This window comes from Malaclemys terrapin, chromosome 13 (assembly GCF_027887155.1).
Source record: "Malaclemys terrapin pileata isolate rMalTer1 chromosome 13, rMalTer1.hap1, whole genome shotgun sequence".
Lineage (NCBI taxonomy): Eukaryota > Metazoa > Chordata > Testudines > Emydidae > Malaclemys > Malaclemys terrapin.
In genome coordinates this window covers 38,343,945-38,368,272 of record NC_071517.1, presented here as the reverse complement: position 1 = coordinate 38,368,272, position 24,328 = coordinate 38,343,945, and the positions used below count along the sequence as shown (strand labels likewise).

The 24,328-nt window shown below is 49.4% G+C and overlaps 1 protein-coding gene and 2 non-coding genes across 3 annotated transcripts; 2 read left to right on the top strand and 1 right to left on the bottom strand.

Annotated features, from left to right (window-relative positions):
• The first annotated feature begins 1,161 nt into the window (after nt 1-1,161).
• On the top strand, nt 1,162-1,234 carry TRNAK-UUU (transfer RNA lysine (anticodon UUU)). The gene has a single exon. It is a non-coding gene; the product is annotated as a tRNA-Lys (tRNA).
• A 5,775-nt stretch (nt 1,235-7,009) lies between these two features.
• On the bottom strand, nt 7,010-16,129 carry LOC128847239 (zinc finger protein RFP-like). Its single transcript, XM_054046617.1, has 7 exons — nt 15,689-16,129; nt 13,734-13,829; nt 12,389-12,619; nt 12,054-12,076; nt 11,220-11,335; nt 9,572-9,631; nt 7,010-7,603 (listed from the first exon to the last, which is right to left on the bottom strand). The coding sequence occupies exons 1-7, from the start codon at nt 16,127-16,129 to the stop codon at nt 7,086-7,088; spliced, it is 1,485 nt and encodes a 494-aa protein (XP_053902592.1). The 3' UTR covers nt 7,010-7,085.
• A 2,043-nt stretch (nt 16,130-18,172) lies between these two features.
• On the top strand, nt 18,173-18,245 carry TRNAK-UUU (transfer RNA lysine (anticodon UUU)). The gene has a single exon. It is a non-coding gene; the product is annotated as a tRNA-Lys (tRNA).
• Nucleotides 18,246-24,328: the final 6,083 nt, after the last annotated feature.

Below are 24,328 nucleotides of genomic sequence, written 5' to 3'. Positions count from 1 at the left end.
GGCATGGTTGTGATGCTACTGCTGTTACAATCTACCCAACTATCCCTAGGCTGAGAGCTGCATGACCCAGTGCCTGGGGGATGGGGAGGTGACTGCCGGGATAGTGGGCCCTGAGACCTCCCTGCTCCACCGGGTCCTGGCCCAAGGCCCAGTCAGCAGTGAGTCAGTAGGGGTTCTACCGCAACACGCTGGCCTTCCTCGGGTGGGAGATACCACTCACCCCACCTCCCTGGGCCACTTCCTACCGTGTCCCCTGAAGCCGGGGTCCATATGTCATCGGGGTCTCCGAGCTCTTCAGTGAAGGGAGCTCCCTAGGCTTCTGAGTCCACTCCTGGGCAGGATCCTCCGCCACATGTCCTCCCTCCTCAGTGGTCAGCCGCGAATCAGCTGGGCCGCTCCCTTTTACATTGAGGCAGCACTTGGCACATACCCAGCATGGTGTGAGGGGTGCGACTTCCACCATCCATAGAGTAGGGTTAACTCTTTCTTGCCTAGCATGGGGTATACACATCCCATCACAGAAGGATAAAGACAAAGATACACGCAGGGACAATACATCAGTAAAGTTTGTCTAATAAACCTCTGACTGACCCTCCCCACAATCACTGGGCCAGCCCTGTGCAGATTCGGCAGATCACAGCGGACAGGAATCGAGAACATGGTGAGATTGAAAATAGATTATTTTCCTCAGGCCTGATCTACAATGCTCAGGCTGCCTCTCAATGCCCAGTCATGTTGTGTGTTCAGGGCCCAGCTGCCCACAGCCCTTCCCCTCTCCTGGTCTGTTTGTGTTCCCTAGAGAAACTTCTCCACTTGTGACCGCTGCTTCTAATCAGAGCCCTTGGGAGGAAGAGATGAGAAACAGAGAAACAAACATCTCTCCCTCACCCACAATCTCTGCCAGTCCTTGCTCCTGATCTGGTGGGGAAATACAGTAAAAAAGAGTCTGTTTGGATTCTAAGCTGGCAAAGTTGCTTCCTCCCCAGCAGCTCCCACAGCTGGTTGGCTCAGGTTTAATAAGCCAAATCGCACCTATGTGGACAGTGGCTGAAAGTCCGTATGTGGTTGCTCAGGGGCTAGGTTGGAATGTGCCGGGATCTCAGCCTGGTCCCTAGTGGGGCAGGTCTCCCGTCATACATAAACATAGCTAGTAACTAGTCAGCCTGGCTAGTTCAGTGGGTTGAACATCAGACTTTTAATCTGAGGGTCCAGGGTTCAAGTCCCTGGTCAGGCAATGAACTATTCCCCAATATCTCTTTGGAGACCTCCTTGATGTTACTTGGGGGAGCAATAGCTCAGTGGTTTGAGTACTGGTCTGCTAAACCCAGGGGTGTGAGTTCAACCCTTGAGGGGGCCATCTGGGGCAAAAAAAGTAGTTGGGGATTGGTCCTGCTTTGAGCCGGGGGTTGGACTAGATGACCTCCTGAGGTCCCTTCCAACTCTAATATTCCATGAACCTCTGTGCTCATTGGCCCCCTTGTCATCAGTCTCAGGGGAGAAACCAAGGGCTCAATGGAGTGTGGAGCTCTTCTCTCCCCCGGGAAGGGGTGTATAATTTTTGGTGATGCCTAGAACAGGTCCAGTTCCCCCTCCCCCAACCCCCAACTGCCTAAGGCTCTGGGAGGGAGTTTGGGTCTGGGAGGGGTGCAGGCTCTGGGAGGGAGTTTGGGTACTACGTGCAGGCAGTGGGCTGGGGCAGGGGATTGGGATGCAGGAGTGGGGGTTGGGGTGCTGGCTACTGGGTGTGGGCTCTGGCAGGGAGTTTGGGTGCTTGGTTTGGGCTCTGGGCTGGGACAGAGAGTTGGGGTGTTGGATTGGGCATGAGGCTGGGCCATGGATGAGGAGTTTGCGGTGCAGCAGGCAGGCTGCCCCAGGGCTGGGGGCCAGAGAGAACTCCCCACAACCCTCTCCCCACCAGCAGCAGAGAGCTTTGGGGGAGCAGTCGCCCTCCTCTCCCCTCCTGGCACGACACTCACCCAAGCCCCCTCACAATGTTGCTCAGGAGGTCCAGCGAGGATAAGCCCCCCACCCGGAGTCGACTTGGAGTCACCTACTGGGGGGGTGGGGCTGCCATGCGCCTTCTCCCTCCACAGCTGTAGCAGGCACCTCAGCCTGGCCCTGGCACTGCTGCCTTGTAGCCAGCAGCAGCAGTGGCCAGCCAGGGAGCGCAGCGTGGAGCTGCAGGGGGCAGGGATGCTCGGGGGAGGCGCACAGGGATGGCAGGCGGGGCCGGGGGAGAGACCTGGCCCCGAATGATGGTGAAGCCGCCCTGCCCTGAATTTGCTGGAGCCCAGGAACGCCTGCTCCCAGGTCAGGCTGGGGCCTTTTGGCTGAGGGCAGCATATGTGAGGGCAGCTGGCATTGGGTCTCCTGCCTTGCCCAGGTACGGGGTAAACAGAGAACTGCGGGCCCCAAGGGACTCAGGCCACTCGTCCATTGGGGGGCGAGGGGGGGTGCCTCTGGGAGCCTGGAAGAAGCCACCTGAGAAGAGGAAAATCAAGTGTGGTGGGGAAGCCATGAAGATAGCTGGAGAAGCTGCTGGGGATGTAGCTAGTTCTTTGGAACTGATGTGGCAGGAATTGAACAACGTGGCTCAGGGAGATAATGTTGCGACTGAGGTGAGTAAAGCAGATCCACACCTGTGACTGCCCCAGCCCGGCTGTTCCCTGGCTGCTGTTGGCTGAAGGATTTTCTTTAAGGGGAAGGAAGTCACTGCTGCTCCGTTGCTGCTAGAGTGACCAGAGGGCAAGTGTGAAAAATCGGGACAGGGGATGGGGTGTAATAGGTACCTGTAGAAGAGAAAGCCCCCGAAATGGGACTGTCCCTATAAAATTGGGACATCTGGTCACCCTAGTTGCTGCTGCAGTGATGAGCTGCCAAAATATTAACAACCGGTTCCCTCCTCCTCACCCCACGAGGGGGTCGTGCCCCATCCAACCCCCCACGTTCCTTGGTGAATATGGTGAGAAAGTTCTTCACTTTTTCAACTGCTGAGTCTTTCATTGTTGCACTCCATGCTTCTAACCAGTCAGTTGAGTTTCTTGCAGAAAGATAATGAGCATTTGCCGGTCTTGTTCGGAATCACTGTCCAACTTCAGGATGCACTTAACACTGGCCTCCAGTTTGTAGTGTGTGGTATCTCTTGCTTAAAGAGAAAGTATGATGTGATACCCATGTTTGTTCGCGTAAACTGAGTTTGTCTCCAGCATTCTTAACAGCCTCATTAAGTACTTCTAAAATTGGCTTTGCCAATGACTGGCTTATAAGGCTTTTTGCATGTCAATGCAGTCCAGAGGATTGGTGTTTTGCAGCCTATTCACATAGTTTGTCAGCATTGGCTTTGCTGATCAATCTGGCAAACCAAGCTCCTCCACTTTTACTATATAAATCCATGCTATGCTCATATCTTGAATACTGCATGCAGTCCTGGTCGCCAATTGGAACCCAAACAGACGACTGCTTGTTCATTTGATAGAGCTGCAAACTTCCCTGAAAGACATGGTGGAGTACAAGCTGTCCTCAGAGAAAAGTAGGGTAACCCTAATATCTCCTATCCACACTGCAGAGACTATCTACTCCAGCAAGGGATAGTACGAGCAGTAGAATCTTCAAAAGACATTTTAAAAGTTATAAATGTAATGTCTTCACTATACTCTTTTCTTTTTGCTTTTTTCAGCAAGAGTCCAAAAGGACTGAACATCTTGGGGAAAAATAAAAGATACATTGGGACTGAAGTTCAAATTAGTCCAACCTGGGAAAACCCACTCGCTTTCTCATGAGCAAGCTTTGGCTGTAGTCTTAAAATTATTGCTACCATTATTATTGGCTGTAGAATGTTTCTATCAAGATAGGACAGATATAAGTAGTCAGGCTGGTGGACTACTTTTGCTTTCAAGTTCAGAGAAGACAATCACAATTCTCTCTCTTGTAAGTCTATTAATAAAACCACTCGGGTCATTAAACAATGGCATCCAGACATCCGCTACAATAATAGTTGATCTGTGTCCAGCAATTGAAGCTACATTTGGATCAATTAGAGAGAAATCCATTGACAACGTACTGGAAGAAGCAAAGACTTCAGTCCAGAAGTTGACTAATGAAGGCATTTATATTGAATCCTTAAGTGAAGAGGACAAGAAATGTTTGTTAAGCCAGCTGAAAAAGTACGCAGATTTGATTCTTACAAATCTACAATAGCAACCTCTGGATTCTACTCAACCTCTGTGTAGCTTTTACAGATGCCTGTCTTACATGCCCCCTCGCTTGGGCCAAAACTTTGAAAGGTCTCAAGTCTGCCTTCTTCCTGTGCTACTCCTCTCATGGTACTGCTCTGCTACCTACCCCAATAGAGGAGAACTAACAACTTAAAATGCCTTGTTCAAAAATTTTCTAACTCCTGAACAGCAAATGTAACTTTTCTTGTCTGCATAGTAAACACTGGCATTTTTATCTGTTTGAATAACACTGGTCTACAGTTTTTGAGAAGTCGTCTGCTTCAGAGATAAAATGTGCTATTTATTATGTATTTTGATGTGCTGAATTCAAATATGACCATTAAAACAACTGATTGGCTACTGTTTCTAAGATATTTAAGTTTTTACTTTTTATGTCTATGTATATTGTGTAGATAGTAGAGTTTTAATAATAAATTGTAAACCTAAGTCTTTTCATGTGTTTATGGTTGCTTTACATGATAATATTTCACCTGTCCTGTTTATGTAACACTTTAAAAATCAGCAAAAGGGTTATATATAAATAAAATTGATTATGAAACAAAAGGCAAAAAACTATTCTGTACAGAGTTTAGTCCTATTCAGTGTCTACTCGGCGCTTCTTGGCTTGTCTCTTGTATTCATTAAATGGAGCATCTCTTGTCACTGTCCAGCAATAGTCTGCAAGCATTGATGGGCTCCATTTGCCCTGATAGCGTTTCTCCATTGTTGCAATGTCCTGGTGAAATCGCTCGCCGTGCTCATCGCTCACTGCTCCGCAGTTCGGTGGAAAAAATCTAGATGAGAGTGCAAAAAATGTATCTTTAGTGACATGTTGCAACCAAGGCCTTTGTATGCCTTGAGGAGGTTTTCCACCAAACAACCTGTAGTTGTCTGCCTTGTTGTTTCCGACAAAATTTGTTGCCACTAACTGGAAGGCTTTCCATGCCGTCTATTCCTTGCCACGCAGTGCATGGTCAAATGCATCATCTCGAAGAAGTTCACGAATCTGAGGACCAACAAAGACACCTTCCTTTATCTTAGCTTCACTTAACCTTGGAAATTTTCCACGGAGGTACTTGAAAGCTGCTTGTGTTTTGTCAATGGCCTTGACAAAGTTCTTCATCAGACCCAGCTTGATGTGTAAGGGTGGTAACAAAATCTTCCTTGATTCAACAAGCGGTGGATGCTGAACACTTTTCCTCCCAGACTCCAATGACTGTCGGAGTGGCCAATCTTTCTTGACGTAGTGGGAATCTCTTGCACGACTATCCCATTCGCAGAGAAAACAGCAGTACTTTGTGTATCCAGTCTGCAGACCAAGCAAGAAAGCAACAACCTTCAAATCGCCACAAAGCTGCCACTGAGGTTGGTCATAGTTTATGCACCTCAAAAGTTGTTTCATGTTGTCATAGGTTTCCTTCATATGGACTGCATGACCAACTGGAATTGATGGCAAAACATTGCCATTATGCAGTAAAACAGCTTTAAGACTCGTCTTCGATGAATCAATGAACAGTTTCCACTCATCTGGATCGTGAACGATGTTGAGGGCTGCCATCACACCATCGATGTTGTTGCAGGCTACAAGATCACCTTCCATGAAGAAGAATGGGACAAGATCCTTTTGACGGTCACGGAACATGGAAACCCTAACATCACCTGCCAGGAGATTCCACTGCTGTAGTCTGGAGCCCAACAGCTCTGCCTTACTCTTGGGTAGTTCCAAATCCCTGACAAGGTCATTCAGTTCACCTTGTGTTATGAGGTGTGGTTCAGAGGAGAAGGATGGGAGAAAATGTGGGTCCTGTGACATTGATGGTTCAGGACCAGAAGTTTCATCCTCTTCCTCGTCTGACTTAAGTGAAAATGATTCTGGTGCATCAGGAACCGGCAGTCCTTCTCCGTGGGCTACTGGGCGTATAGCTGATGGAATGTTTGGATAATGCACAGTCCACTTTTTCTTCTTTGACACACCTTTCCCAACTGGAGGCACCATGCAGAAGTAACAACTGCTGGTATGATCTGTTGGCTCTCTCCAAATCATTGGCACTGCAAAAGGCATAGATTTCCTTTTCCTGTTCAACCACTGGCGAAGATTCGTTGTACAAGCATTGTAGCATATGTGTGGGGCCCACCTCTTGTCCTGATCTCCAATTTTGCAGCCAAAATAAAGGTGATAGGCTTTCTTAACCATAGTGGTTATACTGCGCTTTTGTGATGCAAAAGTCACTTCACCACAAACATAGCAGAAGTTATCTGCACTGTTCACACAAGTACGAGGCATCTCTGCTCACTTTGGCTAAACAGAAATGTGTCCCTTTGCAAAATCAAACACTGACAAATAAGAGAGCACGACACTGTTTGATTTCTAGAGCTGCTATAGGGCAATTCGTTCTCCACAAGCGACTGCTACAGGAAGTGTTAGAAGTATGCGCAGAGCAACAAAAGCATTTGGAAAGAGGGTGATCATCTTATTTGTGCACATTTATTCCAGAACAGCCTTTGGAGTTGATCCTGCTGAAATGTATCTTGAAAGGGCTTTCAGTTCATCACCTAAATCATTTGCATCAATAACACACATGTCATCATGCGTGAACACTGTCTCTAGTGCCCTGCATTGCTGGTGTAGGTCTTCTTCAGGTATAGTGAGTAGTTTTGGAATATCATACAACATCCCAAATATACTGCTGTGTTCCTTGAGCTGCATGAAATGTTTTTCAACTGACTATATTGCACAATCTAGCGCCTGGTTAAAGAATTCAACTTTGAATTGTTGTTTGAGGTCTCTTATGGGATTAGCCCGTGCCTCGTAATCAAAATGTCATCTTCTTCAGTGACTCTTGTATTCTTGAATGGGTGGGAAAATCCCCCTCAGGGATACAGTATGAGCCAGGTGTCTTTGTCCCCCACCCAGAGCCAGGGTAGGATTCTCTCCCCAGGGATGGAGCCTGGCGGGAAAGTGAAGATCGGGGCCTTGTCACCAGCAGTGATAAATGTCACCTGCCCCTGGTCACAGTCCAGACAAACCCGGATCCTCTTTGGGACCCGTCGCCAGGGCAGACGGGTCTCAGGGGAGGTGAGGGCCTGGAACTGACCCTTCCACAGCCCCACAGCCCAGATCCCATCATCAGGGCTACGGCTGATCCATCCCTTCCTCTTCACAGACTCTCTTGCCACCCCCACGGCCCAGAATCGCCCATCCCCCACCTGCACCTCCCAGCAATGTCTCCCCGAGGTGAATCCCTCACAGCCCAGCACATAGTACACAGTGTCAAATCTCCCAGGGTTGTTGGGCAGTCGCTGCCACGTGTCTCCACCGCTCACACTTTTCCGATCCTCAGACAGGACGAGCTGGGGATGAGCCGTGTCTGGATTCAGAGTCACATTCGCTGCGGGGAGAGAGAATCAGAGTGTTAGTTGCAGAGATCAGCCCTGCGGGAGGCTGGAACCATTTCTCATATTCCCCAGCAGCCCCGTCCTGGCTGGGACAGCCCTGGATCCCAGGGAGCTGCCTCTGTCCTGGACACCTGAGTATGAGTAGAGATGTCACTACAGTTCTTCAGCCTGTTTAATAGGAGCCACTTTATTGGTTTCTCATTTCCTTCCAGGGGCTTCAGCTCCCCCTGCTGGGGCTGCTCCATTCCCAGAATCAGAGACACACCCAGGCAGGTGTCAAGAAGGTTTTAGTGAGAAAGGAGCAGAGGAGGCAGGTACCAGCTATAAACCCCACAGAAGGAAACTCCCTGCCCTAATGCAGCCTCCACTGCCAAGCCAGGGAACAGAGAGGAAGGTGCAGCACTGGGGAAGAGCCACTTAAGACCAGAGAGTAGGAAGTGTCATCGAGTGGGGTATCCCCATCCCCAGCCCAGAGAGAAGGGAAGGGAGGGGGGCAGCATCAGAGGGAGAGAATCTCCCCAATCAATGAAAGAGTGAGAAACTCTAATGGGAGAGCTTCTCTGGGGGAATTCTGCGCCATATGCACATGCATAATTAATGGCCTGCACACATTTTTATTTTTTACTGCAGAAAGTAACTTCTGCCAGAAAGTTGCTGCGGTTCTGCCTTTTGCCCACCAGAATTGAGCAGCTGCTCCTGGGTGGGAGCAGCCCCAGGTCAGGAGACAAGGGATATAGCGGAGAGACAGGTGTGTGGGGTTGGGGGCAGGTCATAGACAAGGATTCTAAGGGCTATTGAGGAAGGACAGATGGAACAGGGGCTGCATGGGAGTGGAGGCACAGAGCCACATGGGACAGGGGTACAGGGCCACATGGGAGAAGGGGGTGGCTGAGTGGGGACACAGAGACACATGGGGATAGGGGAGTGGGTGTCTGATTGGGGATGGAGGGACATAAGGTGACAATGGGGAGGGGGTACAAGGCACATGGGGACAGTGGCAGATGTGGCTGACTGAATGGGAGAGGCTAGGGGTAAGCTAAGGTCTGCATTGGGGAGGCTCCCTAAAAATCCCTCCCAGCCTCTCTCCTCCCCCACAAAAAAATCCTGTTCCATATTTCTCTCACCCATAGTCAACAATCCTCCAGGTTCACTCCCAGGCTCCTTCCTTCTCCCTCAGCTCCTCCATTCCCCTGACTCCCCCAAGTCATTGCACTGCTTCTGAGGGGGGCAGAACATATGGTTCTATATTCTAGTTCAAATTAATTACTCAAAGTTCTGTATTTATATGCCTAGTAAGGAATCTATTTGACAAAAGACATTTCCTGAATCTTTTTCATTGTCTGTATTGTTACAGACATACTTGCTGACAGGTACTTTGAAATAAATTGCCAAAATAATTGAAACTATTGTGATTATATTGTGTTCTTTTGACAAATAAAATATGCAGAATTTTAAAATATTGTGTGCAAAATTTGTAATTTTTTGGCACAGAACTTTTAATGTGTTAGTGCAGAATTCCCCCAGGAGTAGAGAGCCCAAGCCTGCCCAAACAAAAGGTAGGATGTTGGAGAAGAGTGATGAGGGAGACTTCCTCTGCCAAGGTTAAGGAGAGGGATGTGTCAGCCCTCGAAGTGAGTTCTCTACTCATTCCTCTCAATTAAATATTTAAAAGCCAGTGAATGTCTATACAAATTCCAGGGTCAGATTTAAGGGTGTTTGGATGCTGCTCAGGGAGAGCATTTCTGTTCATCAGAATGGACATGAACTCAGCACCAAAGTTGGTGTCAGGATTGTTTGTGTGACTTCAGCTTGGGATCTCCTCCATATTTATGATTTCATTTTTAGGGCTGTGAACATCATGGCCACTATCAGTTTGGTTGGTAACTTTAGGTACAATTTCATGAAAATGTTTTCATGGGACTTTTATGATAATGTAAAACTATCTCCATCTGCAATCTCACCCTGTCGATGTACTTCTAGGGGTTCCACTCTTCTTATCTCCAATTTAGCTGGCAGAATGTCTGGAGGGGGAAAGGATAAGAGAGGTGAGATTTCAGGCTTTCATATTTATAACAGCATCACCACTCTGAACTCTTAGAATTGTATTTTCATCATGACAGAGAAACAGACAGAGAGGCACAGAGACACACTCAGATATTTAAAATAAACTAATCTAAAACCTTCTCTTTCCTCTCTCATTCAGGTATCTCTCAGCAATGGAACCAACGTCCTTGCAGCCTCACAACCGTCCCAGGACACATAATCCATAAAACAGATTTATTTTCTCCTCATCAACCCCTCCCACCTTTCAGATTCCAGTTGGTTTGTCTCATTCACTTATGGGCTTTTGTTGTAACCTAGACCCAGATCATACAAAGACTTTGGCATCACAGTAACTTTACCCACTTTGATCCCTTTGACACTAATTGGATGTTGAGAGTTTGCAAAATCCTGGCTTTAATTGTGAGCTGCTGGGTCTGTTTACTCAGCGTTTATACTGACTGACTTGGCTTTGGCCTGGTTAGCAGTTTGCTTGACATAAGGGAATTGTTGCCTTAAGTGACCTTCATATCAAGTGATGTGTTCCTAAGTTGAGATGTTTTGACCACACAATATGCTTAAGAACAGACACCCAAAATGTACTGCCCAGGAGTGGTAAGCAAAGTCCTAAAATCCCTATGCGGAGGAAAGAGTCAAAGTGAGCTATGCATAATTAGCGGTAATAAACCAATGAGAAAAGAGAATAACATGAAAATATCTTGGAGTGCAAAGTCCTACCAATAAAAAAGTTCATGCATGTGAATTGCATGAGTTATATAAGATATGAATATTAAATAACACTCAAAGGTGATTGGAAAAGAACTAATAAATATGTAATTTGGATGTGTATAATATGTCAGACAGTGTAAGGGATAGTCAGAGCTTCATAGGAGAAATCCTCCATGACCTGCCTACGCCCCAGGAGAAGGGAACTGGCCAGCACTTCTTTCTATATGCTATGGCAAGTAGCAAATATCCCAATGGCTGGTGATGGGGCAGTAGACGTGGAGGGCTCAGAGTTATAGAGAATTCTTTGCCGGGTGTCTGGCCAAAATGCCCAGTGTCTAACGGACCACCATATTTGGGGTTGGGAAGGAATTTTCCCCCACATCAGATTGGCAGAGAGCCTGGGGGTTTTTCGCTTTCCTCTGCGGTATGGGGCATGGATCGTTAGCAGATATTAAACTAGAATAAATGATGCATTCTCTGATTTGAGGACTTCAGTAACTCAGCCTAAGGTTAGGTGTCAATTGCAGGAGTGGGTGGCAAGGTTCTGAGGCCTGCAATGTGCAGGAGGTCAGACTAGATGATCGTGATGGTCCCTTCTGGCCTTAAAGTCTATGAGTCATTTCTTACTTTAACCGTAATTGTAATGGCAAGGCAGGCTTTTGGTAGAAATAAGGGTTTGAATTAATCAACCTGAGTGTCTTGCACCCCAAGTCTGTGGCATTCTCACCCAACAATTAAATAGATCCATCATCTAATTATGAACCAATTGGCCAGAGTCATTCTCCTCCCCCAGTCTCAGAGGCTCATCCCAATTTCCCCTCCTAGGTCCCTTCTCGGTACCTTTGAACTTCCTCAGAGTCTCCATTACAGCAATAGTTTTCTGGGAGAAATCACTGAGTCTCACTTCCAGTTCAGGAGAAATCTCCCTTGGCTGCTGGAACTTCCCCTTCTCAAATCTAGACAGAAACAATGTCACATGGTTATCTTTCATGTAGTGACTCATTATAAGTTCTGGCTAGTGAGCTGCTGCTCTAATGGGCCTGGAGCTACAATTCATCTACACCTCCCACCGTCAGAGCAGGTGCAACACAGCCCTTGGCCGTGAAACATTCCCACTTACGGTCCCATTAATATTCTTCGGCTCTCACCTGGAGAGACCAGCTCTGGAGATAAGAGGGGAATTGAGTCTCCGGGGTGAATTCACTCATTGGCCTCCATGCTCTGAGGGACAGGAGGTTCCCATGCAAAGTGCTGTAGAAATTGATCCACTAGGAACTAGACTGAGACACCAACTCCCCCCTCCCCAGCTCATTCCATACAGATATCAGGAGGGAAAGTCTCTTGACCACTGCTGCCCTGGACTGAATGGTGACCAGTGCCCCAGCAGTGACAGGCCCGTATTCCATCCCCACAGTCCTGAGGCAGCCAGTCCCACAGGGATGTGACATTGCTAGGAAATACTTTAGGTCAGTCTTTCCCAATGAAGGGATAATTCCCGAGTCTTCTATAAAAGGGTGAGAACCTGAGGATGAAGTTGATCAGAGAGATTTGTATCCAAAATATGACCTTTCCTCACACATTTGGCTGTAGAGCCCTGTGGAGATGCGGCTCTAACCATCTCCAAGCTCTTTCCCAGCATTGTGAAGTGTGAGGGGGAGTGAGAGAGCCACATACCTGCTCAAGGTGCTTCTGACATCCTAGAGGAGAGAGAGAGAAAACAATCTCAGTCCCATCTGATGCACACAGGGGATCCTAGGGAAGGGATTTAGCAAGTACGAGGAAAAGAACGCCTGCCCTGACCCAGAGCCATGAATCGCTGAGCTAATGGGGTTTTCCCCATCTCTAATATCTCTGTTTCTGTAACACTGTAAAGAACAATAGTCGTTCACATGTCAGGAACGCACATGCTGAGTTACACTGAGATCTCCGACTGCTGGACCCAGCGCTTATGATTCAGGAGCCCTCCCTTCCCTGTGTGGGGATATGGGATGTTTCTCACTCAGTCTCACCTGCAGGAATTCACTCGCTGGCTTCTGACACTTCCCCTCCATCTCACTGATCAGCTCACTGAGACGGGAAATCTGCTCGGAGAGTTTACTGACATTTTCATTCTGTATCTTCACAATTGCCTCATCCAGCTTGTCCAGCCCGGCTAGCAGGAGTCGCTCTTGTTCCTCCAGGAACTGCCGCAGTTGCTGAAATTCAGACACAATCTTCTGCCTCCCGATTTCTGTCTGTTTCTAGAATAAATAAGGAAAGGGCTGGTCAGGAACATGGATGAAGCCTGAGGGCCTTTCATACAGTCTTACAAGAGAGAGTTTCTTTACAATCTCTAACACATCTGGTTAGAGACCAGGACATGAGCTGTCAGGCCTGCTGCTCAGAGCTGCAGTTGGAAGTCAGGAACTACAGCCAAAGTCAGAGCTGGAGTCAAAGTCAGGATCTCACCAAGGGGGGTCAGGGTTGGAGTCGGAGTCAGTCAGCCACGCAGAGTCAGGCCGGAATCAGAGTCAGATAGCAGTACTCCAGGTCAAACCTCAGCCAGGAACAAAGCCAGGGCAGGGCCAAGCCAGAGTCAGGGGCCAGTCCAGCAGCAGACCAGGAGTTCACTCGGTTGTTTGGACAACTTCCCGTGACTCCTGCTGGTGTAACTCGTGCATCTGAACGTCTGCTCCAATCAGGAGTTTGGTAGGCAGATCTTTTGGTGGGCCACAGTTCCACTAGCCCCTCCCCTGCTGGCTCTGGAGAGCTGCTGGGTTGTGGTGACTGTCTGGGGCCCGTGGACTGGAGTTCAAAATCTGCAATCTTTCACATTGTGGCACTGGACTCTATGTTCTCATCACACAGGAGAGGATTTTCTTACAGCTTCCCATTTGGCCCCAATGTCTCTTAAAGGGATGTCTCCATGTCTGACGTGGTTCGGACACTGTGTCCAATGGCCTCAGAGGGTACATCTAAACAGTAGCGAGCCTCCAAGCCCATGGCAACACTCAGGCTCTTGCAGCTCACGCTACCACACCAACAACAGCTGTGTAGACATTGGGCCTCCAGCTGGAGCTACTGGGATATAATCAGTGTAGTCTGGGAGAAGTTTTGTGAACACCATAAGGAATAGTAATTAACTCACTAATTAAGCCACATCTTAGATGCTGCAGAAGGTGCGGTTGTCTTTCTCCGGGGAGAGAACATTTGTGATTCACACACCTGTGTACACACACACACACACACTTAGAGTATCCCATGATCATGGAGAAACACACACAAACCCACATTCACCAAGGCCACAGAGAAATCTACCAGCAAACAACCCTCCCATCTCCAAGTCCCAGCAGGTGAAGAACAACAGGCACCTACCAGATACTCCTGGCTTCTCTTCTCTACAGCCTCTTTAAATCCCAGCAGCTTTTCTCTCTCTTCCCTCAGGGTCTGCAAATGGGCCTGGATTTTTTCCTGACAAACAGAAATGATTTAGTGGGTTTATTTTGAGGCTGACTGTCTGTTTGTAGGGGGCATTTTCCCACCTCAAATGCAAGATATGTCAGTCTTCCTAGCTAGACTAGGTGGGGGAGGTAACATCTTGTATTGGCCCAACTCCTGTTGGTGAGAGAGGCAAGCCTTCCAGCTTACACAGAGCTCAGCTCTGGGGAACATACTCTTTCCTAGACCTGAGCTCTGTGTAAGCTTGAAAGCTTGTCACTCACCCACAGAAGCTGGCCATGAGCAGATATTACTTCACCTACCTTGTCTTTCTAATATCCCGGGACCAACACAGTTACAACAACATTGTGTACAACAGTGGGTTCTTCTAGATGTTGAACATCAGAGACACCAAGGAAATGAAACCTTATTAATGGAAACTGGGAGTGTTTTATATTCAGAGTTGAGTTATTACGTCCACTTTCTCCATTGATTTAAATTGGCAGGAAATTGTTTCTTAAATATTCACCACCATGTGACACCAGTGATATCAATCCCAGAAGCCTCTGGGGCAGCCATATAGGTTGCAATGCTCAAAAGAACCCAACTCCATTGACTCTCAGCCCTGTACCCCTGGGGATGGGATGAGTTGGACACTGATCGAAGGCCTAGGGCAAACCCCATTAGATGTGTTGATTTGTGTTAGGAACAGCTGGGGTTTTCCCTAGCGCTGTCCTAGCCTCTTTCCGTGGCAATGGCCTCTAGGTAGCTACCCCACCATCCTCAGCAAAGGTCCCGGAAGCAGTGGATCCTGAGAGATTTGCATAAGCTGCATTATGGGACTAAAGGAACCACTCTGGCTGGTCCTTGCCCACGTACACACTAGAACAGTTCAGACTGACACTGGTCAGCTCCAGCCTGTGGTTAGTTTTGCTACAATCCAGTGAAATCCCAGTGGTACTTGGCATGAACCTGAGCTGTCTGGAGCCCTTTTGTGTGTGGACTCAAGATGCTTGGAGTTCACATGGCGTTTAGTCCAGTGACCTCCTCTAGCGCAGGCCGGCAGCATCTGAGTTTAACCCTTCATGGAGCAACACAGGAGTTCAGAATCCCAGTGGGAAACTTACTCTCCCTGCTGAGCCTGGGGCCTTTATCAAGGAGTCTTTTCCTCCCACTGTCCGCACTTCATCACTGCTCAGTGCTGCTGAGGGGGTCAGCGTAGCCTAGTGCTTAGGATGCTGGACTGGGCCTTAGAAAAGTAGTTTATACCCAGCTCTGCCACTGACCCACTAAATGACCTTGGACAAGTCACTTCCCCTCACTCAGCCTCGGTTTCTCCTCCCACCTTTTGTCTCCCTTGTCCAGTTAGACTGTGAACGGCCCAGGGCAGGGATTGTCCCTCACTGGGATTTGTGCAGGGCCCCCTACAATCGAGGTCAGATCTCATCTGGGGTCTGTAGGGGCTGCTGGGATGCAAATAACAATTATAAACTCTATGATAAATCAGTAATAACAGCCATAGTATGTAACTCCCCCTTCTCTAGTCTGAATGCAGCACTCTCACATAGACTAGCCTGCAGCGCTGATCAAACCTTACTGATCATTTAACAACTTCCAGTCTGTAGTTCCCATAGTTCACTGGTGGAAGCTGGATTTGAAAAGGATTCAGCTGCTCAGAGAAAACTTTCCCATATCAGACAAATTTAAAATCCTCCTCTGTTGCCTTTCCTGCCAGGCTGGAGTATCATTTATTTCTACAGCATCTTTCATGCAATGAAGGCTACACAGAGCTGAATGACACAGTTACACCTGTCTTGGGCAACTTGTGATGCCATTAACCTGTAATTAAAAGCCTAAGTTATTACCCATTAGACTGGACAGCAACTCTGTACCTTGTACTCCTGGGCAGCTTCCTGTATGGGAACCACAGTGTGAGCGCGGTGAGCCCGGGACTCTCTGCAGATCACACAGATGGGGGTTTGATCCTCTTCACAGAACAGTTTCAGAGTCTCCTGGTGTTCCCCACACACCCCATCCCGTCCTGTTCCCTTTGCTGCCTGTAAACTCAGCCGCTTGGCGATTTCTACAACATTTGCCAGCTGCCTGTTGCGTCTGAGGTTTTTCTGTTGCACAGTTTCTCTGCACTGAGGGCAGGAGGCAGCTGTATCGGATCCCTCCCAGCACTGGTTGATGCAGGCTCGGCAGAAATTGTGCCCACACTCCAGAGTGACAGGTTCTGTGAAATACTCCAGACAGACGGGACATGTAGCTTCCTCCTGGAGATTTTCCACGGGGTTCTCTGCAGCCATGGCTCTCTCTGGGCAGTGGAACATGGTTACAACGTATGTTTCAATTTTCTGAGTTCACACTATGCCCCACCTGCAGCAACAACTGGGTGTTTCCCTTCCTGGAACTGACTCGTGCTGTTGGTTAAAGAGGAATAAGCCCATTGTGAATTTCAGCCCTGGAGGCTTTAGTGAAAAAAGTACCACTAAGGCTCTGGTCCTGAAATCAGCCCTTTAGCTTGTGTGGAGGGTCAGTGGGATTTGACAGGGGCATCCGTGTCCCCCTGTGATGCTGAGCCTGCAGAAGCAGGGAAAAGATCTTAATCTTTATCTAAAAAGAGAAAGGAAAATGTTTGTTTTTATATTTAGGTTCTTAGACCTTAGCTGGAGAACTCAAGCCAGAAAACAAACTGTTTCTTTTGTTTCTGAGTGATGAAGTTTAACTCTGGTCATGTTCTCAACCGTTTCTACTTTGCCATGCGCCCAAGAAGCTTCCCATTTTATTCAAATGAGAGCTGAGATACTCATGGCATCACAGGATTCCAGGAGCTGGGGATTTAGGAAACACACTGGGTACTGAATGACTCAAGTTGAAATCATGAGTTTGTGGCAACCCCAATGTGATTTGATGTGGAAAAGAAAAGGCTGCACTTCTGACTATTGAAGGTCCTTATCTGCCTCCCATCCCTGTACCATGTGTTTAGCCTCACAACATTGCTACGAGGTGGTGAAGTGCTGTGACCCCATTTCAAAGAGAGGAACACGCAGAGCAGAGCAGTGATTGCCTGAAGCCACGCCGGAAGACTGTTATAGAGCAGGGAATTGAACCTCGGTCTTCCAAGCGAAGAGTTAAACCACCAGACCAGACTTTTTGTCTGCATTAGGAGCCTGGGAAAGGAGGTGTCATGGTGTATGCAAGACCCATCCCCTTTTGGGGCAGGGCATGGTTGTGATGCTACCGCTGTTACAATCTACCCAACTATCCCTAGGCTGAGAGCTGCATGACCCAGTGGCTGGGGGATGGGGAGGTGACTGCCGGGATCGGGGGTCCTGGCCCAAGGCCCAGTCAGCAGTGAGTGTGGTCACCCTCCAGTCAGCAGGGGTCCTACCGCAACACGCTGGCCTTCCTTGGGTGGGAGATACCACTCACCCCACCTCCCTGGGCCACTTCCTACCGTGTCCCCTGAAGCCGGGCTCCATATGTCATCGGGGTCTCCGAGCTCTTCAGTGAAGGGAGCTCCCTAAGCTTCTGAGTCCACTCCTGGGCAGGATCCTCCGCCACATGTCCTCCCTCCTCAGTGGTCAGCCGCGAATGAGCTGGGCCACTCCCTTTTACATTGAGGCAGCACTTTGCACATACCCAGCATGGTGTGAGGGGTGCAACTTCCACCACCCATAGTGTTGGGTTAGCTCTTTCTTGCCTAGCATGGGGTATACACCCCCCTTCACAGAAGGATAAAGACAAAGATACACGCAGGGACAATACATCAGTAAAGTTTGTCTAATAAACCTCTGACTGACCCTCCCCACAATCACTGGGCCAGCCCTGTGCAGATTCGGCTGGTCACAGTGGACAGGAATCGAGAACATGGTGAGATTGAAAATAGATTATTTTCCTCAGGCCTGATCTACAATGCTCAGGCTGCCTCTCAATGCCCAGTCATGTTGTGTGTTCAGGGCCCAGCTGCCCACAGCCCTTCCCCTCTCCTGGTCTGTTTGTGTTCCCTAGAGAAACTTCTCCACTTGTGACCGCTGCTTCTAATCAGAGCCCTTGGGAGGAAGAGATGAGAAACAGAGAAACAAACATCTCTCCCTCACCCACAATCTCTGCCAGTCCTTGCTCCTGATCTGGTGGGGAAATACAGTAAAAAAGAGTCTGTTTGGATTCTAAGCTGGCGAAGTTGCTTCCTCCCCAGCAGCTCCCACAGCTGGTTGGCTCAGGTTTAATAAGCCAAATTGCACCTATGTGGACAGTGGCTGAAAGTCCGTATGTGGTTGCTCAGGGGCAAGGTTGGAATGTGCCGGGATCTCGGCCTGGTCCCTAGTGGGGCAGGTCTCCCGTCATACATAAACATAGCTAGTAACTAGTCAGCCTGGCTAGTTCAGTGGGTTGAACATCAGACTTTTAATCTGAGGGTCCAGGGTTCAAGTCCCTGGTCAGGCAATGAACTATTCCCCAATATCTCTTTGGAGACCTCCTTGATGTTACTTGGGGGAACAATAGCTCAGTGGTTTGAGCACTGGTCTGCTAAACCCAGGGGTGTGAGTTCAACCCTTGAGGGGGCCATCTGGGGCAAAAAAAGTAGTTGGGGATTGGTCCTGCTTTGAGCCGGGGGTTGGACTAGATGACCTCCTGAGGTCCCTTCCAACCCTAATATTCCATGATTCCATGAACCTCTGTGCTGATTGGCCCCCTTGTCATCAGTCTCAGGGGAGAAACCAAGGGCTCAATGGAGTGTGGAGCTCCTCTCTCCCCCAGGCAGGGGTGTATAATTTTTGGTGATGCCCAGAACAGGTACAGTTCCCCTCCACACCCCCCAACTGCCTAAGGCTCTGGGATGGTGTTTGGGTCTGGGAAGGATGCAGGCTCTGGGAGGGAGTTTGGGTCTGGGAGGGGTGCAGGCTCTGGGAGGGAGTTTGGGTACTACGTGCAGGCAGTGGGTTGGGGCAGAGGATTGGGATGCAGGAGTGGGGGTTGGGGTGCTGGCTACTGGGTGTGGGGTCTGGCAGGTAGTTTGGGTGCTTGGTTTGGGCTCTGGGCTGGGACAGAGAGTTGGGGTGTTGGAGGAGGCATGAGGCTGGGCCATGGATGAGGAGTTTGGGGTGCAGCAGGCAGGCTGCCCCAGGGCTGGGGGTCAGAGAGGACTCCCCACAACCCTCTCCCCACCAGCAGCAGAGAGCTCTGGGGGAGCAGTCCCCCTCCTCTCCCCTCCTGGCACGACACTCACCCAAGGCCCCCTCAGAATGCTACTCAGGAGGTCCAGCCAGGATAAGCCCCCCACCCAGAGTCGACTTGGAGTCACCTACTGGGGGGGGGTGGGGCTGCCCTGCACCTTCTCCCTCCACAGCTGTAGCAGCCACCTCAGCCTGGCCCTGGCACTGCTCCCTTGTAGCCAGCAGCAGCAGTGGCCAGCCAGGGAGCGCAGTGTGGAGCTGCAGGGGGCAGGGATGCTCGGGGGAGGTGCACAGGGATGGCAGGCGGGGCTGGGGGAGAGACCTGGCCCCGAACGACGGTGAAGCCACCCTGCCCCCAGCCCTGAATTTGCTGGAGCCCAGGAACGCCTGCCCCCACGTCAGGCTGGGGCCTTTTGGCTGAGGGCAGCATATGTGAGGGCAGCTGGCATTGGGTCTCCTGCCTTGCCCAGGTACGGGGTAAACAGAGAACTGCGGGCCCCAAGGGGCTCAGGCCACTCATCCATTGGGGGGCGAAGGGGGGTGTGTGCATCTGGGAGCCTGGAAGAAGCCACCTGAGAAGAGGAAAATCAAGTGTGGTGGGGAAGCCGTGAAGATAGCTGGAGAAGCTGCTGGGGATGTAGCTGGTTCTCTGGAACTGATGTGGCAGGAATTGAACAACGTGGCTCAGGGAGATAATGTTGCAACTGAGGTGAGTAAAGCAGATCCACACCTGTGACTGCCCCAGCCCAGCTGTTCCCTGGCTGCTGTTGGCTGAAGGATTTTCTTTAAGGGGAAGGAAGTCACTGCTGCTCCGTTGCTGCTAGAGTGACCAGAGGGCAAGTGTGAAAAATCGTGCCCCATCCAACCCCTCACATTCCTTGACACCCCCGGGACCCCTGCCCCATCCACCCCCCTTCCTTGTCCCCTAACTGCCCCCTGCCTCCCCATCCAACCCCTCCTCTCATTCCTGATGGCCCCCGGGACCCCTGCCCCATCCAACCGCCCCTTCTCTCTGTCCCAACTGCCCCTGGAACCCCTGCCCCTGACTGCCCCCCACCGCCCCATCCAACACCCCTTCCTTCCTGAGTGCCCCCCCAGGACCCTTGCCCCCATTCAATTCCCCTTTTCCCTGCCATCTGACAGCCCCGAGTCCCGACCCTAATCCACCCCCCCCGACCCCCCTTACCACACTGTCTGGAGGCGGGGGCTGCGCCATCCGGAGTCGGGGCCGGGAGCTGGGAGCCGCTGGCTGGCCCAGAGTCGGGGCCCAGCCCGGAGTCGGGGCCAGGGGCTGGTGCTGGGGGTCAGCCCAGAGGTGGGGGCTGGCCCAGAGTCAGGGGCCGGCCCGGAACCAGCCCAGAGTTGGGGCCGGGGGTTGAGCCAAGGGCTGGTCCGGATCCGCTGTCTGGCCTGAAGGCGGGGGCTGGCCCGGAGTCAGGGCCGGGGCCGCCCGGAGCCACGCGGCGCCTGGAGCCCTCCTCGCGCCCCCTACCCCAGCTCACCTGCAGGAAGCTGCTGCTTCCTTCTCAGCCCTCTCAGGCTTCCCGCCCGAACAGCTTATTTGTGGGAAGCTGGGAGCGGGAGCTTTCAGGGGAGGAGGCAGAGGCGGAGCCGGAGCCAGGTGAGCTGGGGCCGGGGGCAGGGCAGGGAGCTGCTGGAGCTTTTGTTAAATTTAAAAGCCCTTTTAGAACCGGGACAACCAGTTCTAAAAGGGCTTCTAAATTTAACAACCGGTTCCCGCGAACCGGCTCCAGCTCAGCACTGTGCTGCTGCCTGTATTTCTTCAGATTTGTAGTGATCCATCAAACACATTCACCCTGCTGCTGGCTCAGGTACCTGGGTCTTTCTCTCTGTATTTCAAAGCAGAGGAGCGTTATAATAGTAATAAAAATCATAAATAGCAGGATACAATACACCGCTACCCTGATATAACGCGACCCGATATAACATGAATTCTGATATAACGCGGTAAAGTGCGCTCCGGCGGATCAGCACATCAGTGTGTCTGGCTCCGACACGCTGCTCTGAGCGGCGTGTTAAGGGTGGGAGGTGGGTTGGCAAGCGGGGTGAGGAGGTGAATGGCAGGCAGGAAGGGGGTGAGGAGGCAGGCAGGCGGGAAGACGGCGAGCAGGAGAGCAGCAGTCGGGCGACGCGGGGAGGCGTGCTGGACAGATAGTGAGATTAGCGGGGAGGCGAGCGGCAGGCAGGTGGGCGGGTAGGTGGGGTGAGGAGGCGAGTGGTGGCCAGGCGTGCTGGGCAGACAGTGAAGAGACTAGCAGGGAGGCTGATTTGTCCCGGGCCCTGCACCCCTCTAGGGACGGCTCCGACACGCTGCTCTGAGCGGCATGTTAAGAGTGCCTGGCCGGGGCCAAGGGGTTGGATAAGGAGCAGAGGGTCTCGGGGGGCAGTCAGGGGACAAGGAGCCTTCCCTACCTGATATAAGGCAGTTTCACCTATAATGTGGTAAGATTTTTTGGCTCCCGAGGACCGCATTATAGTGGGGTAGAGGTGTATATAACTCCTCTGACTGTAGGATGCAGAGTGCCCCGCTAGTTAGAGAAGGACATTCAGCCCTGGTCTTCCCTACAAAATTACTTTGGTATAACCACATCTATCAGGGGTGTGGGTTATTCAATGAAGACATATTGACTAAAGCTTCTCCCGCTGACATAGCTACCTTCTCATGGAAATTGAGTTATTAAACCGATGGGTTAGAGAGCCTTCCCCAGAAGTGCCACAGCAGCGCAATGTAATTTTGTAAATTTGTAGCGTAGAGCTGCCCTGAGATAGGCAGTGGGGGATGACCCCTTTGCACCTTTCTGAGTAAATGGTGGCTCTGTTGATGGTTGTCAGGTCTTATGTCACTCCACAAACGTAGGCTAAAGATTAATACAAAGTCTAGGTGAAATGTTACTCTTTATTTAGCTTCTTTAATCAGGTGGATTTTTACATGTACACAAAACTGGAGCCCAGCTGTGGGACTTGTCACTAAAATTTCACTGCAACATGAATCAGTATTATGAAATAGCTACATAGAACCACAACTCTGCATGGAGCTTTTCAGGATTAATGCTGCAGTGATCAATCCACCGGGGAACCCACTAAATCAACCCCTGGTCACTCTACCAGAACGAGATGAATCAGGGGAGTCGACGGGAGAGTTTCTCCTGTTGACCCAGTGCGGTGTGGACCCTGTGGTAAGCAGATACTTCAACTTGAATTACGTACCTTTTCCAACTCCAATATATCTTTTTTGAGGTGGAGCGACCAGGACTGCACACAGTATTCAAGATATGAGCATACCATGGATTTATATAGTAAAAGTGGAGGAGCTTGGTTTACCAGACTGATCAGCAATTATGTGAAAAGGCTGCAAAACACCAATCCTCTGGACTGCATTGACATGCAAAAAGCCTTATAAGCCAGTCAATGTCAAAGCCAATTTTAGAAGTACTTAATGAGGCTGTTAAGAATGCTGGAGACACAACTCAGTTTATGCGAACAAACATGGCTGCCACATCATACTTTCTCTTTAAGCAAGAGATACCATACACTAGAAACTGGAGGCCAGGGTTAAGTGCATTGTCACTTGTTCATCCTGAAGTTGGACAGTGATTCCGAACAAGACCTGCAAATGCTCATTATCTTTCTGCAAGAAACTCAACTGACTGGTTAGAAGCATGGAGTGCAACAATGAAAGACTCAGCAGTTGAAAAAGTGAAGAACTCTCTCACCATATTCCAAAAATGTGCATACATGGCTGATGAACGCACCAATGCAAATAGGCATCAAGTATTGAGTCATTGTGTACATTATCATGATGTCAGCGGTGGGCCTGTAGATGCATTTCTAGATGTTCAGGTTATAGAAGACACATTGCCTGCATCTGTGACCACCCGCATGTTAGAAGAGTTAAATGCTTGTCAATTGGAACCCAAAACAGACGGCTGCTTGTTCATTTGATAGAGCTGCAAACTTCCCTGGAAGACATGGTGGAGTACAAGCTTTCCTCAGAGAAAAGTAGGGAACCCTAATATCTCCTATCCGCACTGCAGAGACCATCTACTCCAGCTAGGGCTAATACGAGCAGTAGAATCTTCAAAAGATATAAATGTAATGTCTTCATTATACTTTTTTCTTTTTTCAGCAGGAGTCCAAAAGGACTGAACATCTTGGGGAAAAATAAAAGATACATTGGGACTGAAGTTCAAATTAGTCCAACCTGGGAAAACCCACTCACTCTCTCATGAGCAATCCACGACTGTAGTCTTAAAATTATTGCTACCATTATTATTGGCTGTGGAAAGTTTCTACCAAGATGGGACAGATCTAAGTAGTGAGGCTGGTGGACTACTTTTGCTTTCAAGTTCAGAGAAGACAATCACAATTCTCTCTCTTGTAAGTCTATTAATGAAACCACTCAGGTCATTAAACAATGGCATCCAGACATCTGCTACAATAATAGTTGATCTCTGTCCGGCAATTGAAGCTACATTTGGATCAGTTAGAGAGAAATCCATTGAAAACGTACTGGAAGAAGCAAAGACTTCAGTCCAGAAGTTGACTAATGAAGGCATTTATATTGAATCCTTAAGTGAAGAGGACAAGAAATGTTTGTTAAGCCAGCTGAAAAAGTACGCAGATTTGATTGTTACAAATCTACAACAGCGACCTCTGGATTCTACTCAACCTCTGTGTAGCTTTTACAGATGCCTGTCTTACATGCCCCCTCACTTGGGCCAAAACTTTGAAAGGTCTCAATTCTGCCTTCTTCTTGTTCTACTCCTCTCATGGTACTGCTCTGCTACCTACCCCAATAAAGGAGAACTAACAACTTAAAATGCCTTGTTCAAAAATTTTAAGTAACACTTAACTTTCAAACGCCTGAACAGCAAATGTTACTTTTCTTGTCTGCATAATAAACACTGGCATTTTTATCTGTTTGAATAATCAAAGTGGTGCTTTCCGTGCCTTCTTGGCAAATATTTGAACTGTTTCCTGCTGAAGGTCCACAAACTGGGCCAGCTCATGCTCTATTGAGATAGTTGCAAGGCTGACCAGCCTCTCCTGTGTCATTGTGGAGCGTAGATGTGTTTTTATTAACTTCAGCTTGGAGAAGCTGCGTTCTCCACTGGCGACTGTTACAGGAAGTGTTAGAAGTATGCGCAGAGCAACAAAAGCATTTGGAAAGAGGGTGGTCATCTTATTTGTGCACATATATTCCAGAACTGCCTTTGGAGTTGATCCTGCTGAAATGTATCTTGAAAGGGCTTTCAGTTCATCACCTAAATCACTCGCATCAATATCACACATGTCATCATGTGTGAACACTGTCTCTAGTGCCCTGCATTG

Excerpts from the sequence above, each read along its gene's own strand:
- LOC128847239 (XM_054046617.1), bottom strand. The coding sequence starts at position 16,129 with ATGTTCCACTGCCCAGAGAGAGCCATGGCTGCAGAGAACCCCGTGGAA. Across the intron at positions 13,830-15,688 it reads AAGCTGCCCAGGAGTACAAG|GAAAAAATCCAGGCCCATTT; the intron begins GTACAGAGTTGC and ends TCTGTTTGTCAG. Across the intron at positions 12,077-12,388 it reads CAGCGAGTGAATTCCTGCAG|GATGTCAGAAGCACCTTGAG; the intron begins GTGAGACTGAGT and ends TCTCTCCTCTAG.